General features: G+C 30.1%; 1 protein-coding gene across 1 annotated transcript in view; it reads left to right on the top strand.

The window, feature by feature from the left end:
* Nucleotides 1–15,033, top strand: part of LOC118183176 (tyrosine-protein phosphatase 10D-like) — a 131,983-nt gene that overhangs the window by 73,023 nt on the left and 43,927 nt on the right. The window contains exons 4-13 of the mRNA XM_035352621.2: nucleotides 1,774–2,049; nucleotides 2,311–2,595; nucleotides 2,766–3,041; nucleotides 7,040–7,140; nucleotides 7,317–7,485; nucleotides 8,435–8,695; nucleotides 13,678–13,821; nucleotides 14,128–14,253; nucleotides 14,356–14,498; nucleotides 14,671–14,812. Of these exons, the coding sequence (XP_035208512.1) occupies nucleotides 1,774–2,049; nucleotides 2,311–2,595; nucleotides 2,766–3,041; nucleotides 7,040–7,140; nucleotides 7,317–7,485; nucleotides 8,435–8,695; nucleotides 13,678–13,821; nucleotides 14,128–14,253; nucleotides 14,356–14,498; nucleotides 14,671–14,812 (1,923 nt within the window). The remainder of the gene's footprint in view (nucleotides 1–1,773; nucleotides 2,050–2,310; nucleotides 2,596–2,765; nucleotides 3,042–7,039; nucleotides 7,141–7,316; nucleotides 7,486–8,434; nucleotides 8,696–13,677; nucleotides 13,822–14,127; nucleotides 14,254–14,355; nucleotides 14,499–14,670; nucleotides 14,813–15,033) is intronic.

Raw genomic sequence — 15,033 nt, 5'->3', positions numbered from 1 at the left:
TATTTTATTTTATGCTAAACAAACAACTGCGTTTTACTAATCATTTTATTTAAAGGATTATACTATAAAATATAACTTATATTTCAATGTGACTATCATCACGCTATGCTCAAATTTCCGCTTTCCATGCTAGAGATTTCAGAATAAAATGTTGTTCTTGAGCCTTTAGTAGATGCAAAGGCATTTGAAGGTATACTAATGAAACAAAAGATAACAGCATAAGCATTTATTTGAGGGTAGAGGACTCAGGAGATGGCATGTGTCTCATTTTTATTCGTAATGAAGAAGCAACAGAAAAAATTATTAGCAAATTTGTAATGTTTTTAAATCAAGAGAAAACCTTAACAAGATATTAATGAATATATATATCTTTCTAATGTAAAAATGCTGTTTAAAAAAGAAAAATTCCGACTTAGTGGTTCTGAAACGTTTTTATAATTGTGGAATGGAAGTGAAATCTATTTCGTTAACAAACAAATGCCGTATTCAGCCAGATTGCAGAGTATTAATGCAATGGAAGAAAGATGCTGTTTCTTTCAAAAACTTGATCCAAATGTTTTTGAAAGAAATCTATCTTGTAATCTAAACTGCTGCTATTATCTTAAAAATATTTATTAAATATCCCTTCCTCTGAAGTAATAATGATAATAACTAAAGAGTGCGAAATAATTTGCGTAAAGAAGTTTTAACAAGCGTAAAATGGCGATGGAACAAAACACTTAATCAAGTAATTCAGGTAAGATTTTAAAAAGTGGAGCGAAATCTTAAGCGATGAATAGAATTAGAACTTTAAGCTGTAAGAGTTGTAAAAAATAAAAATATTTGTCACTTTTTTTCGGCATCTAATTCATCTTAAATTTCCAATATTGTTTTAATATTTATGAGTAGGCTTCTCCTCTGTGTTAGTTAACTTAAGTGTCTTTAAACCCTAGGCAAGCGGGTTACCGCTTTGTCTATTAAATTGGTGCAAGGTCTTAAGGTCTTAAACATCCTTTGTTATTAAAAGTTTGAACTTAAAATGCATAACTTGTATATACAAATTAAAACTCCGCTATTTGCGAGTATTAGATAAAAGAAAATTAAATTCACAAATATAAATGGATTCGTAACAGGAAACTAGTACAGTATAAAAGGCCTAACTAAGCGTCGGCTCAAATTCTAATTTTAGGATTTAACTTCGGCTAGCAAAAATGGCTGACGCTGAAATAATAATGTAGACGAGATGGGCGAGAGAAATGTGCACTTGCCAGCTTCACTGCCAAAAGCTATATCTCAAAAACTTTCAAGAACTTCCCTTTAAATAAGTGGAACTCATTTGCATTCTGGTGAGAGCTAACAAAAAGAAGAAATGATACTACAGATCCAAATCTTAAAAAAAGAAACAAAAATGGTTAATTAGCATAAACTTTGCACATCTTTCTGTGAAAAGATTTCAGGTAAAATTTAGCCATTAGCTTAGCACATGACTGAAATGTATTATTACATAACGGTATGTATTTACGTAATTGTGAAATATTTATCTGAGTTTTTATATGTCTGTGAATATGTTGAAAGTATTATATAATAAGAGAGATTCCACCTGTTTCCACTTACTGTACATTTAAAATTTGATAGTTTTAAAATTTTACGTTTTTCCCAAGAGCGCAGTATGTTAACATTACTATGTAACTTTCTGTGGTTTATCTACTTATTTAAAGTTGCAACCAAAGTGATAACTAAAATGTCACTTTAATGCACCTGCTTGTCTAAATAAGAATTTTGTATTTTTTGTAGAGCCAGATCCTCCAAGCAACTTATCTGTTGATGTCCAGACAGGAAAAATAGTTGAACTTGTGTGGGATCCCCCTCTCACAGGTGGCTATTCGGGTTACAAACTGGCTATATTATCTTCTCAGGATGACCTCAGTCCCAGGTCCTTTGATTTACCAAAAGATTCATTATCATTTACTTTGCGTGACCTGACTCCTGGGGCTTCATACGAAGTACAATTGTCAACATTTTATCAGGATAAAGAATCATCAATTTTCATCTCATCCAATTTCACCACAAGTAAGTGCATAATGCCTATTAATATCTAAATGAGCATACGTATATAAAATATCTCTTGCCATGCATTATTTATTTTAGAATGTGTTTTATTTCGATAACTGATAATTCTAGCTAATTATTATGCAAAATTTTAACATTCTGTAATTATTTTAATGTTCTTTTTTATCAAAGTTTCTTCCAAATGTAGAAAATGTATTTCTTCTTTATATATCAAAACTGATTTCCTTATCACAGACTGTGTAATTTTAAATGTTTTTACAGAACCTAACACTCCTGGGCGATTTATTGTATGGTTCAGAAATGAAACAACACTTCTTGTTTTGTGGCAACCACCATATCCATCAGGAATTTTTGACCAATATCGTGTTAGTATATCACCAGAAGATGCTATGCAGTCAGTGTTATTTGTTGAGAAAGAAGGTGAACCGCCTGGACCTGCTCAAGCAGCTTTCTATGGTCTAATACCTGGAAGGGCATACAACATATCAGTACAAACAGTTAGCCATAATCAAATCAGTGAACCCACTGAAGCTCAATATAGAACAGGTAAACATCTGGTTATTTCTTAACCTCATTTCTGAAATGTGAAAATATTCTATTACAAAATAAACTTCATTATGTTAAATAAATAAAGTGTTATTAATCATTCATTTTATTTATAACCTTTATTTAAATACTTATTTTTTTATTTATTATTGTTATTTTCTATTCCCTAGTTCCTCTGCCACCTACTAATGTTACCTATAACAAAAGTACTTTAACATCCCATTCATTTGATGCCACGTGGTCTCCTCCAAAGACATTATCAGAATTTGATAGATATCAGGTGGCCCTTGGGATTCGAAATAGTGTCAGACAAACAATTGGACGTACAGAAAAAAGATTTGCTCACTTTGAAGAAAATTTAGAGCCCGGAAGAACATATGAAGTCATTGTCAAAACTGTCAGTGGCAATGTTGCAAGCTGGCCTGCTGCAGTAAATATTACTACAAGTAAGTTTCTGTTGGAAGGAATGGCAGTATTACTACTTAATATGCCTTTTGTAATTTATTGTACTGATTTTTTTTCACTAGATGTGTATCAATCAAATTTGAGTTACTATTCCTGCCAGTTAAGGCAACTGTGGGTGGTTAGATGTGCATGTCATATGAGTAACTAAATCTAAGGAGTTTACTATTTGTAGTGTGCTCTTAATCCTGTGTTAGTCATTCTTATTTTAATTATTTGTGCACTAAAACTTTTGGATGACATATATACTGAAATATTGAACATAATTTGGTCATATTCTGTAATACCAAAAAATTTAGATTTTATAATCTAGAAGAAGTCAGAGTAGTCAATTTCATTTACTTAAACGATAGTATTATATATATGTGTTAAAAATGCTCTTTAATATCTCACTGCAACTATTAGTTTAGTCTCTTAGTTCTTTAATTATGATTAAGTTTGTGCTGCTGAAGCGTCTGGGCAGTGCTAGATTTGTAATTACCCCCAAGGTTGCATCTTTGATTTTAAAAAGCCCAGATTTTTTACATAAGTGATTTTTAGAGTTAAAAAAGAAGAAATTTTTAATTTATAAAAGGTGGAGAAATTCACAAAAACGTCGGTAATATTTTACTAAAATGCAGGTATTTTTTCCAAAAAATCGAGTAATTATTGAACTTTTAGTTGTAAATTCATTAGCACATCTTCCCATGTAGTGTGACAATATTCTAGCATGAAATAAAGAGATTTTGCAATTTTAATAATAAAAATAAAGGGAATTAGTCATTTTTTAAAAACATTTTATCACAAGTGAAGTCACCTAGCCACCACATAGTATAGAATTTGTATACTATGTGAAGAAATTAGATATAAAATGAATGTATATCATTGAGTATAAGGCCCACCAGCGGCTGAGCCGTAACGTTGCTGAACACTGGTAGTTCGGTCCGAGGTTCGAATCCCACAAACGGGCTGGCTGCATTCGTGTTTTCGTGGTTTTCCCTATGTGTAACGTGTATACGAGACAGTTTCCCTTAATAAGTCCTCCACGAAGGCATCCCTCCCTTAAGGCAGATAGCTCTCGAGTGCTTTGCCATAATCTAATAAACCAAACCATTGAATATAAGCGATTAAATATGTAGTTAGCTTTTGACATTGGTATCAGTGAATATCTAAATGCATTTCACCTCTAATTATCACTTTCAATCTTAGTCACCTTGATCAGTAATGAAAAATACAAACTAAAGGATAAGTATGGGAACCATAAGGATATAAAAAAAATAGTTCAAGTAAGGAACCTTCTGTAGAGAGGAACTAGTAACCCTAGTCGCATCATCTACATCATCACAACATATCTATTGAATATGCACAATCTACTTTTGAATGTTTTGAATATTTTGTTGATCAAGTTGCATGTTTTTTAATTTCCTTCTATTTCTTTGTATCAGCTTTTGTTCATCTTCATCTGAAGTGATTGCTGTAGATCCCACGGAGTTCTAGCTGTGCAGATTACATTATGCTTGTATGTTCTCACTGTATTAATCCAGAACTTTCAGAAGACATATTACACAACAAAATTCAATCTTTATTTCAAGACTTGTTTATATATAATATGCTTGTTTATATGCTTGTTTCTCCTCCTTGAACAGCCACTTCTACCTAGGGTTGTCGTATTTTTTCGGCACACGCTCGGGGGCGCAAGGTGCACTCCTTATCACCACCACACATCTTTGGAGCATTATATACCGTCATAAATCAAGCTTTCAAGCACTGAAAATAACTTTTTCATAAGCAAGCTTGGAACTACTCTTATATGCGCCCTCAGGTCGTCAAATGCGGCGACAAATTTCTCGCCAAAATGTTTGGCAAGAATCTCCACGGTGTCGTATTAATATTTAAATTTTTTGTCTACATTTCGAACTTTAAGCCTAAAATGTCTCCAAAAACCACGTTTTGAACACACAATTTAAGCTTAAAATCCGAAACAAAAGCAAAAAATTTAGATAGCAAAAACATAGTTTCTAACCAAAAATATTTGACAAGAATCCATGTACACAGCGATATGTTTTAACTTAAAAAATCTATGAATTGCACAATCTAGCCAGCGAAGGAATCTACAAACTACGCACACCTTGCTTTAATAAATTAACATAACAATAAATTTCAAAGAATACAATGTACACAGCATTCTGTTTAAACTTAAAAAAACATCTACGAATTGCACAATCTAGGCATTGCACACAAATGAGCAAAATAAACTAAAATAAATTACAAATAATTCAAAAAACAACAATAACAACAGAAATTCATAGTAAAAAAACAATGAACATAACATTCCACAAAATAAAAACAATAAAATAAAATGCACTTACCATAATTGATGTTTCTTCAGACATCAGAGCGTAGCTTTAACATGTCGCCACATACTCTCTATGGTATTTATATGACAGCCAGACTCGCTATCTACAAAATTCATACTATGGTTCACAAATAAATGTTCAAAACCTTCTTTTCCTAAATCTTTATAAGATTTCCAGCCATCCGAAAAAATAGTTGTACAAGCCTCAATCCACTCTTTAATATACTGCATCAGCGTTTCCTTACTTCTATCATGCACAGCCACTAAAAATAATCTTCCAGACCCTCTTGCAACCACGTCTCTCATTGCAACATATGCCATTTCAAAACACGCATGACACGAATCAACGAGCAATTAAACCACTCCAGCAAAAGAGTTTTAAATGTCAAAAGGGTTGCCATACAACACGCAATCGCACCAAAAGTCAGCGCAGAACACATATCGCCACATTTGGTGATCTTTAGGGCACATATAAGAGTAAAGCCGCAAGCTTCAGTTACCTTTCTTAAAATTTGGTAGCTTTTCTTATTTTTACTATAAACTAGAGACTATGTTTGTTGCCTAGGTCCTGATTATCGCCTGGGAATAGGCCTCGAGCCTCCTTCAACAGAAAATCAGAGTGCAACAAAGAGGAAAGTGCATCCTCTACAAAACTAAAAACTGTACGTGGGCTGTTTCGTGAATGCTTAACAAGCTCCTAAATCACTCACCAAAACTTCAACAGAAACTCAGGAGTACTCGCATCAGCAGGGATCACTTGATAAACAACTACACAGATGTTACCCACTACTACAAATATTACTTTGGTTAATTAATTCAAAAATTAGAAGGGACTAAATGAAATTAACTTTTTTGTTTTATAAAATTCTTTCAAGAAAAGGTAGAGATTTTTCAAATATGCAAGAATTTAAAAACCTTTAAATGGTTGGTAATGATAATGAATTCACCATCATGTGAACAAAATTAAGTACAATTAGTAAAAGTAGACAAAAAAAAAGCATGCTTTTAACTGAATTTTAGCAGTATACTGTATGGTAGTAACATATAAATTATATTAAATCATATCCGGAGCCTGTAGCTTCAGAACCTAGAGCACTATATTTTATCAATCATGTGAACAAAATTAAGTGCAATTAGTAAAAGTACCAAAAAAGCATGCTTTTAACTGAATTTTAGCAGTGTACTGTTTGTTAGTAACGCATAAATTATATTAAATTATATCCTGAGCCTGTAGGTTCAGAACCTAGTACACCATATTTTATCAAGCACAAAATCATTCCGTAATTTCTCATAATCATCTTTTTCTTTCATGAAAGGTGGGAAAATGGGCTTTGGAAACTCCTGAAAAAAAAATTCTTTGCTTAGATTCTAAGCTTGGCTTAACTGACTTCTGTGTCATATATCATATAACTTCTGTGTTATATTTTGGGATTTGCTGGTTTACTGAGCTAAAGATCACCAGAAAAAAATGACTAATTGAAAAATTGTTTTGAAATTACTCTCACTAGCTAAGAAAGAATTTAAAATATGACAGAATTTAGGTAATGATTGTAAGTAACCAGCATGAATTGACAGCACTATATTCACATTTGACAAGTTTAAATTAATATTTAATCGATTTATTTATTTATTTATTTATTTTTTCAGGACCACTTCCTGTTATAAATCTTAATTCAACTGCCATCGAAGCTGGAGAAATTTTAGTGCAATGGGAACCTCATAACAATAGTCTCCAGGATTCCTATTTTGTAAGTTTTATATATTCATGTATTGATAGGATTTCTGAATAAACTATTTTTCAATATTTTATGTACTCTAATGTACAAATCTGAAGTTTTACTAGCAGGAAGAATGACTTTGGAAGTTCTGATTTTGAAATGTCCAAAGAGAGCATTTAAATGGTTCCATCTGTTTCTTTGTACAGGTCAGTAACCACGAATTGGAAGCCTACAACGGTGATGGGATTCCACAAGTTGTCCATGAGACTCAGTATCAATTGAGCGATTTACTTCCTGGGAGAAATTATTCAATAAGTGTAGTAGCTTTAAGTCATGGAATTCCTAGTGAGGCCAGTGTTGTTTACCAAGCTACTAGTAAGTCAAAGTGAATTATTTTATAAGAAATTAAGGATTAGAATGCAGATGAATCTAATTCATCATTGGAAATAGTGTGTCAGTGCTAGCGTACTTAAATTTAATAATTTATTTTCCCCAAGATGAAAATTAATATGTTTTGTAAGTGTAATTCAGAATATAGCAAATGGGTAGTAATTTGGCACTTACTACTTATTTTTTATCTGCAAAATTTTAAAAATTTAAGCCAAGTATTTTAAAATTTTGAAACTAAGTAAAAAAGTGCTCAGTAATGAAGTTCATAAGCCTGTTTTGCATGCTTGTTCCCAAAAGTCACATTGTAAACAGCAAGACTTCTATTAAAAGAAAGCAAAATCAAGCAGTTATGATTTATGTGTGTCCCTTTCTATATATCATAGCAGAGTATGTTTAAAAGTATATAATACTCTTTAGAAATTTTTGCTTTTTTTTCATTTTTGTTAATTTCTATTTGGAGCGGACAATAGTCTTTCCTAAATTAGTATCATTCCAAACTTAGTTCATCTTACTAATAAAAAATGTCTTTCTTCATTAATATTAAAAATGGGCAAATTTTTGTAAAATTTAAGTTAATCGAAGTAAGGTCTAGGACATCTAATATTTTCTTTGTTAATTATTATTAGAGAAAACAAGAATATTAGCATGTTAGTAAAAATTCAAGTTAACTAAATTTAAAAAAAAGCTTATAGGTATGCCAGTGTGTGTGTGTATGCAAATGCTGTAAAACAATGTTTAATATATTAACAAAATATTTACCGTTTAATTGCCATAATTATAACTCAGAGCCCCAAAAATTGAATTTAAATGTATGTATGAAATGTATGCATGAAATCAACTCAAGTTTATAACCAAGAAACTGTGCAATATATAAAATCTGTTTTATATCTTGTCAATGCCCTTTTTATTAATATTTTTATCTTTATGTTTTTAGAGCCTTCACCTCCAGTCATAGAAATGCTAGAACCTGTGGAGCTTGGTTGGAATATATCTTGGAAATCGGATGTTACAAGCAGGCAGGATTCGTATACTGTCGTATGGCTGAGAAATGATAGTGGCGAAATATTGACTAATACCACTAAAGATAATTGGCTGCTAATCAATAATTTGTATTCTGGTGCTAGTTATGAGATTAAAGTCTATGCCATTAGCTATGGCTTAGAAAGCGAACCACATTCTTACTACCAGACTGTTGGTAAAATATTTTTCATGCTATTTAATTCTTTAATAGATTTATTTCAAGAACATTATTTTGTTTCTGAAATTTCTAGTAAATCATATTTTGGGGTTAAATACATGACTTAAAAATTTATCAAAAATTAATAATTGAAATTATTTTTACCTGTAATGTTACATCTGTAAATTGCTACTGTTCTTTGTTGTTAAATACAGTTTCTTAAATTTCTATGAAAATCATCATTAATGTTTAACATACAACTGTTAGTAATACAAAGACATTTTGAATTAAACTGAAATTAGTTTTTTTCTTAAAAAGCAAAACTCTTCAAATTTTATATTTAACAGTTATTTGTTAGAAATGGGGAGGGGAAATTAACTGCTTAAAAATTTTCCTTTTAATTATAAAGATCCTTTGTACTTTTAAAATGCATGAAACGTATAAAGCTTGGTGCAAAAATTCTGAAATATCTCTTTAAAATATGAATTATGAGCACATTTCAGAAATTAACATCAATTCCAAATTTTAAGAAACTATACATTATTTTAAATGTAATTTTATATAGCATTCAAAACATATTTTAAAATAGCAGCATTCTTTGAAAATTTATAAAAGAAAGAATGGCTGAATAAAAAAAAATTAATGATTTTCTTTTTAATCTGCTGTAGTTTTCTCTGATGTTCAAATTCTACCAATAAAAGAAAGATTATTGCTTTCTTCTAAGATTTTGGTTTCTTTTATATTAGTGTAATAAGTGTCATTTGCAAACAAAATAATTACACATGGCAAGCTTGCTGTCAAATTTCTAGGAATTCTGGCAGCTATCATTCAACACTTAGTAGATTCATTAGTAACTTCAATTTAATGAGAAATTTGGAAGGTCAGAACAGAAAGGTAAAGTAAAAAAAAAAAAAAAGTTTTTCATGAAATGACCAGTCTTATTCTTTTGATAGTTGTAAAGCATTAAGGCAGTGGCAGATATGTTGTTCTGTCAATGTTTTCAGGTGGACTGTAGATTGGATTTGAATAAAAAGCCTTAAGAGACCACGAGTCTATGAAAAAAAACTTTCGTTAATTAAAAAAAGAAGCTGCAATTAAGTGACTACAATAAGGACTTCATGTTTGATGATCTAGGGTTCAATGGTGCAAAGTTATCTTTAATGATGAATCAATGCTTTCTTTGCCACCCTATAAAGAAGCCACATTTGTACATTGCCATCTTAAACAATACTGCGTTTCAGTAACAGTAAAGCATTATGCTGCAGTTATGATATGGGGTTGTATCTAAAACAGGTGAAGTGGGCCAACTTAACATGATAGAAGAAAATATAGCCGATATATTAATGTGCTTGAGAAAAATGCTTCTCTCAACTGTTAACATGTTTCAAAACAATTATCACTATGCCATTCAGCACAAACAGTAGACAGATGGTTTTCATCTGAATCAGTTAAAAAACTGAAATCGCCGCCCTATTGCCAGATCTCACTCCCATTGGAAATATGCAGATGATATTTACTTTTGTAAACTTCTTAATACTATCCCCATGTGCATTAATAATTAAAAACAAATGTTTTTCAATTAAATATTAACAATAACATAACAATAATTAAATATTAACAATAATATAATAATGTTAATAACTTGTATAAGAAAAAACTTGTTTAAAATGTATGTCTTAGTGTAAAATGTAATATTTTGTAAGTTTAATATTTGTAATATTTTGTAGTTTCACTTTATTATTTTCTTTTGAATTTCAATGTTATAAGTAGTTTCCAAGAACCATAAAAATTACTTATATTAACTTTACAGTTTTTTCATACAAGAACCATCAAAATTTCTTATATTAGCTCAGTTTTTTTTTCATTTTCTCATTCATAATATTTGCAATAATGTTGTAATTTTAAAGCTTAGAAATCTTTTGAGTTCTCTGCAAAAGTATCTTTAAACTCATATATCATTTATGAATGCAAGCATCTAAATTAATTTTTAAAATTTGGTTAGATGAAGAAAATATGCTTTGATGAAATGATGCAGAATTTTTACTTGCACCAAGCTATAAATCTTGTATACATCAGTATGTAGGGCATTTCTTTCTTATGCTGAAACTCAAAACTTGGTATGGAGATAATTTCATTTCATTAAGTATATTGAAATAGTGGTAAACTATTAAATTTAAATTATTTTTTAAAAATTTCATCAAATTTTTCTTTCTTTTTAAATATGTAAGATGAAAACTATTAAAAGTTCACAAACAGAGCATGTCCAAATGAATGACTTCATGAAATAAATCTGCTGACACCATTTATCTTTTGATCTAGTAAATTTTAAGCCCAAATTAAAGAAACTACGTAAAAAATGTTATTGAAATAATTATAAATTAAGATAATATATATCTTAAAATTTTCCAATCAATAAATCGGTAAAAGCTTGTATTAATTAATATAATTTAAGGAATCAAATATTTGCATTTGAAACCATGTATGATCATTCAACTGTATGAAAATAATATGTTCTGACCATGTTAGAGAGAAATGTGTATATTCCTTTCATTATTTATGAGATTTATTATTATAGCAAATAATAAGTATTTGTATTCTTGTTTTTCACAGTAATAGTGTCCATACATACTTCTATGGTAGGGTTATGTTTAAGCTTTTATAACTGATTCTTAATGCCTAACATTCATTTCAAGAAATCACAATCAAATCTATATCACAAGAAATTAAATGCTTCATATTTTTCTCAATATAATTTTTTAAGTGCTTCATATTAATCACTACTCGTATAATAGAAATTTTAGCTTGTAAATAGTGTATTTACTCTTATATCCTTTTCCTAATTTTACTAATTTTTAACTTTTGAAGCTCAAGAAGAGAAAATTACATGGTGTATATCATTTCTGAGAAGAAAAGGAAAAAAAAAAAAAAAAGAACTAGATATATTAAAAGTTTATGTGAATAGATGTGCTATCAATACTATATTCTGTACTTCAAAGAAATCCGCTGCAGTTAATTCTTTCATTACATAATACATTGTGCTATCCTTTCATACTTTGCATGCTGCACCTTAAAATCAGGAGCTTCAGAATCACATACTATAAAAACTATAGAGGGCCAATAAACATGCAAGTAAATATGGTATATTTTTTTCTAGGTTAGAATGTCTTCTCACATAAATTAATGTATTAATCTTAATATTTAATTGGTCTGTTCCTCTTGTTATAAGGATTTCGAAGGAGATGAACAACAGAAAAATATAAATTAATTATGTAGTAGGTCACAAAGACATCGTCACTTTCACCGTTTACTATTTATTAAGATGTGGTGCCATTGTTGAAACCGTGTATTGTTTCCAATCACGGCTTTTAATATGTTTATGATTCATAGTCACAATCTAGCCCACCAGCGGCCGAGCGGTAAAATCGCTGAACACTGGTAGTTCGGTCCGAGGATCAAATCCCGCGAACGGGCTGGCTGCATGGGCGTTTTCGTGGTTTTCCCCATGTGTAACGTGTATACGAGCCAGTTTCCCTTAGAAAGTCCTCCACGAAGGCATCCCTCCTTTTAGGCAGATAGCCCTCGAGGCTTTGCCATAATCACACACACACACACACACATAGTCACAATCTACCATCATTGAAGAAAGAATCACCATCTACCATCACTTGAAGAAATGGAGGGATGAGTGCTATTAAAATGACAAAAATCAGCTTTAATAATTTTTTTTTTTTTTTTTTTTTGAAACTGAAAACTTGGTTTAAATATGGCACTGCATTCTTTATAATGCAGAACATTGTACTGGTTATGCTTGTTTTTATTTTATGACAACATTTAATATTGGGATATGGATAAGTTGCCTTTAGCACCTAATTATATTTGTTGGTTTTTAGAAGTAATCTAGCCATGAATTTGCATTCTTAAAATTTCATTTTTCACATTATTTCACATTATTTTTTGTAATAAAACTTTATTATTGCATTCCAGTAGGGTGCTGTTCAGCTATATACTCATTTCTGCCTTCTGCAGTAAATATACGGTAGCTTGAGACATTATTTCTTTGCAAGCATTTCCTCTAATAGAATATTATTATTTCTAGTGCAGATCATAATAATACAGTTTAGCACCTACAAATCCATGTATAATGCTTTTCTGAGGGGATCTTCGATAAAGAAAATATGATAAACTTTTCACAGAATGTATAAACTTGTGGGATGATGTATGGAATAAAACATAGTGCAGGAAATAATGCTATGAAGTGTGATCTTCTGAATAAAATATAATGTTTCATTATTTGTATAAGTTGCATATGCTGTTTATGCAATATACATTCTTAGATTTCTAATTTAGAAACTTTTATTACTGAATTAATACCATGTAGTAATTACACTACTATAAATTTTACCAGATTTCTTGAAAACACTACTTTTCATTGTGAATTCAAGAATTGTAATAACATCATACTGGAGGGAAAATCATAGTTGATCATCACAATTAAATAATTATCCTTAAAAATCTTCATAATTTTAATCTATCACTTGTATTTCTAAATCAAGAGTAACTGACTTGCCAAATTCAACCTTTTAATAGAAATATCATGCAAGTTTATTAGATAATTGTGTATTATGCAGCTAAAACTAAAATTTAGACACATAACATATATTTTAGTGTACAAAGCTTTGCAGAATATTCTGCTGGTTTTAACATGTATTATCAATTAAACATATAGAAAAATTAGAGCAAATGTTTTTAATGATTGTAACCCAATAATGCCTGCATTATTAATTTTCCCTTCCATTCTTGCATAAGTCCACAATTTTCCTTATTTTCATTTGAGCACCCCCCCCCTTTTTGACTTCACAGCTCAGTTTTCCTAATTACCCATGCTTTTTTCAATTATGTCTGTCTGTTATCTGAATTTCTTTTTATCGCATTTGTTCATGATTATACACAGTAATAAAGAGTCATTAATTTGTGAATTTTCTTTTTTTGCTATTTTTTAGCACCAAAATCTCCTCATAATGTTCAGATTGTGAAAGCAAGTAATTCAACAATGATTTTGACTTGGATTGCACCAAATGAGTCTGTAATTGATCACTATATTGTACGTTATCGCGCATTTGATAGTATCCTGTGGAAAGAAGTTGGTAGGTGTATTTTCACTATTGATCATATTTAACCTTTCAGTTTTTTACCTATGAAATATTTTCTATATTTTAAGCGACTAAAAATAAGCTTCCATGTCATCTGAAAGTTTAATTTATGCTATTACTTTTGATCGTTGTTATATATGCAAGTTAAGCTGCATGTTATGGTTACCAAACAATATGAGTAAAATCATTGGGTATGAAGCTATCACTCAAAAGTTTTGATTATTGTTATGCATAAATAATTTTTTTACTAATGAGCAAGTAATGTTTCTGAAAATTATAACATTTGTATATATTTTACAGTTATAGTAAATGCAACATCTTGTGAGATAAAAAATCTTGATTCAGGAGAAAAATATGAGGTTCAGGTTGTTTCAATGAGCAACAAAGTTGAAAGTCCTGATGCAAAAATTGTTGAACAAACAATGTGTAAGTTTTTAAAACATTGCTTTTATAAATGCTTTAATTATCTGCATTCATGAATGATTTTATTTTAACAACTCAATTTTACTTCTGATATGTAAATTTTAGATCCCAATCCAATAAAGCATGTACGTCATATTCTTGATTCATATAATATTACATTTGAATGGAATATACCATCAGGGAAAAAGGATTATTATATTATCAACTATTATCCTGTGAAATCTCCAATTGCACAACTATCTCATCAGGTTTGTAAGAATTTTATATTTTTATTTTATTTATTCCTTTTAAAGAGTTTTATTTATTCTTAAACTCTCAATTAATTTATAAAAAATACAAATGTTCTAAATATTTTATTCATTCATTCGTATATGTAATGTTTAAAATGCTTATTAATCAAATCATAAACGATTTTCACAGGTACCTGCAAATGATTCTCGTCCAGATGGTGTAATGAGTTGCATGATAAATGATCTTAAGCCTGGAGAACTTTATTCGTTCCTCTTCTATGTTGTGAGCCATAGTCTGCGGAGTGAAGGCATTGGACTTCAAACTAGAACAAGTGAGTTTTTAGTCTACTTTTATATTCCATGGTGGTAAAACCTCACTTATCCAAATCTGTCTTGATCAAAAATGTGGAGAAAAATAATAGTGTGAGTCTGATAACTTAATTGCATTCAAGTTTTTATAAATAACTTTTTTATTTTTTCATTTCCTAGAGCTAAATTATTATTATTATTATTATTTTATGTAAAGAAAATCATGTTGGTGTATTGCATGCAA

Source organism: Stegodyphus dumicola, chromosome X2 (genome assembly GCF_044657685.1).
Source record: "Stegodyphus dumicola isolate Sdum_Otavi_A_Nest chromosome X2, ASM4465768v1".
In the NCBI taxonomy this organism is placed as follows: Eukaryota; Metazoa; Arthropoda; class Arachnida; order Araneae; family Eresidae; genus Stegodyphus; species Stegodyphus dumicola.
This window is presented reverse-complemented; position numbering and strand designations above follow the sequence as displayed.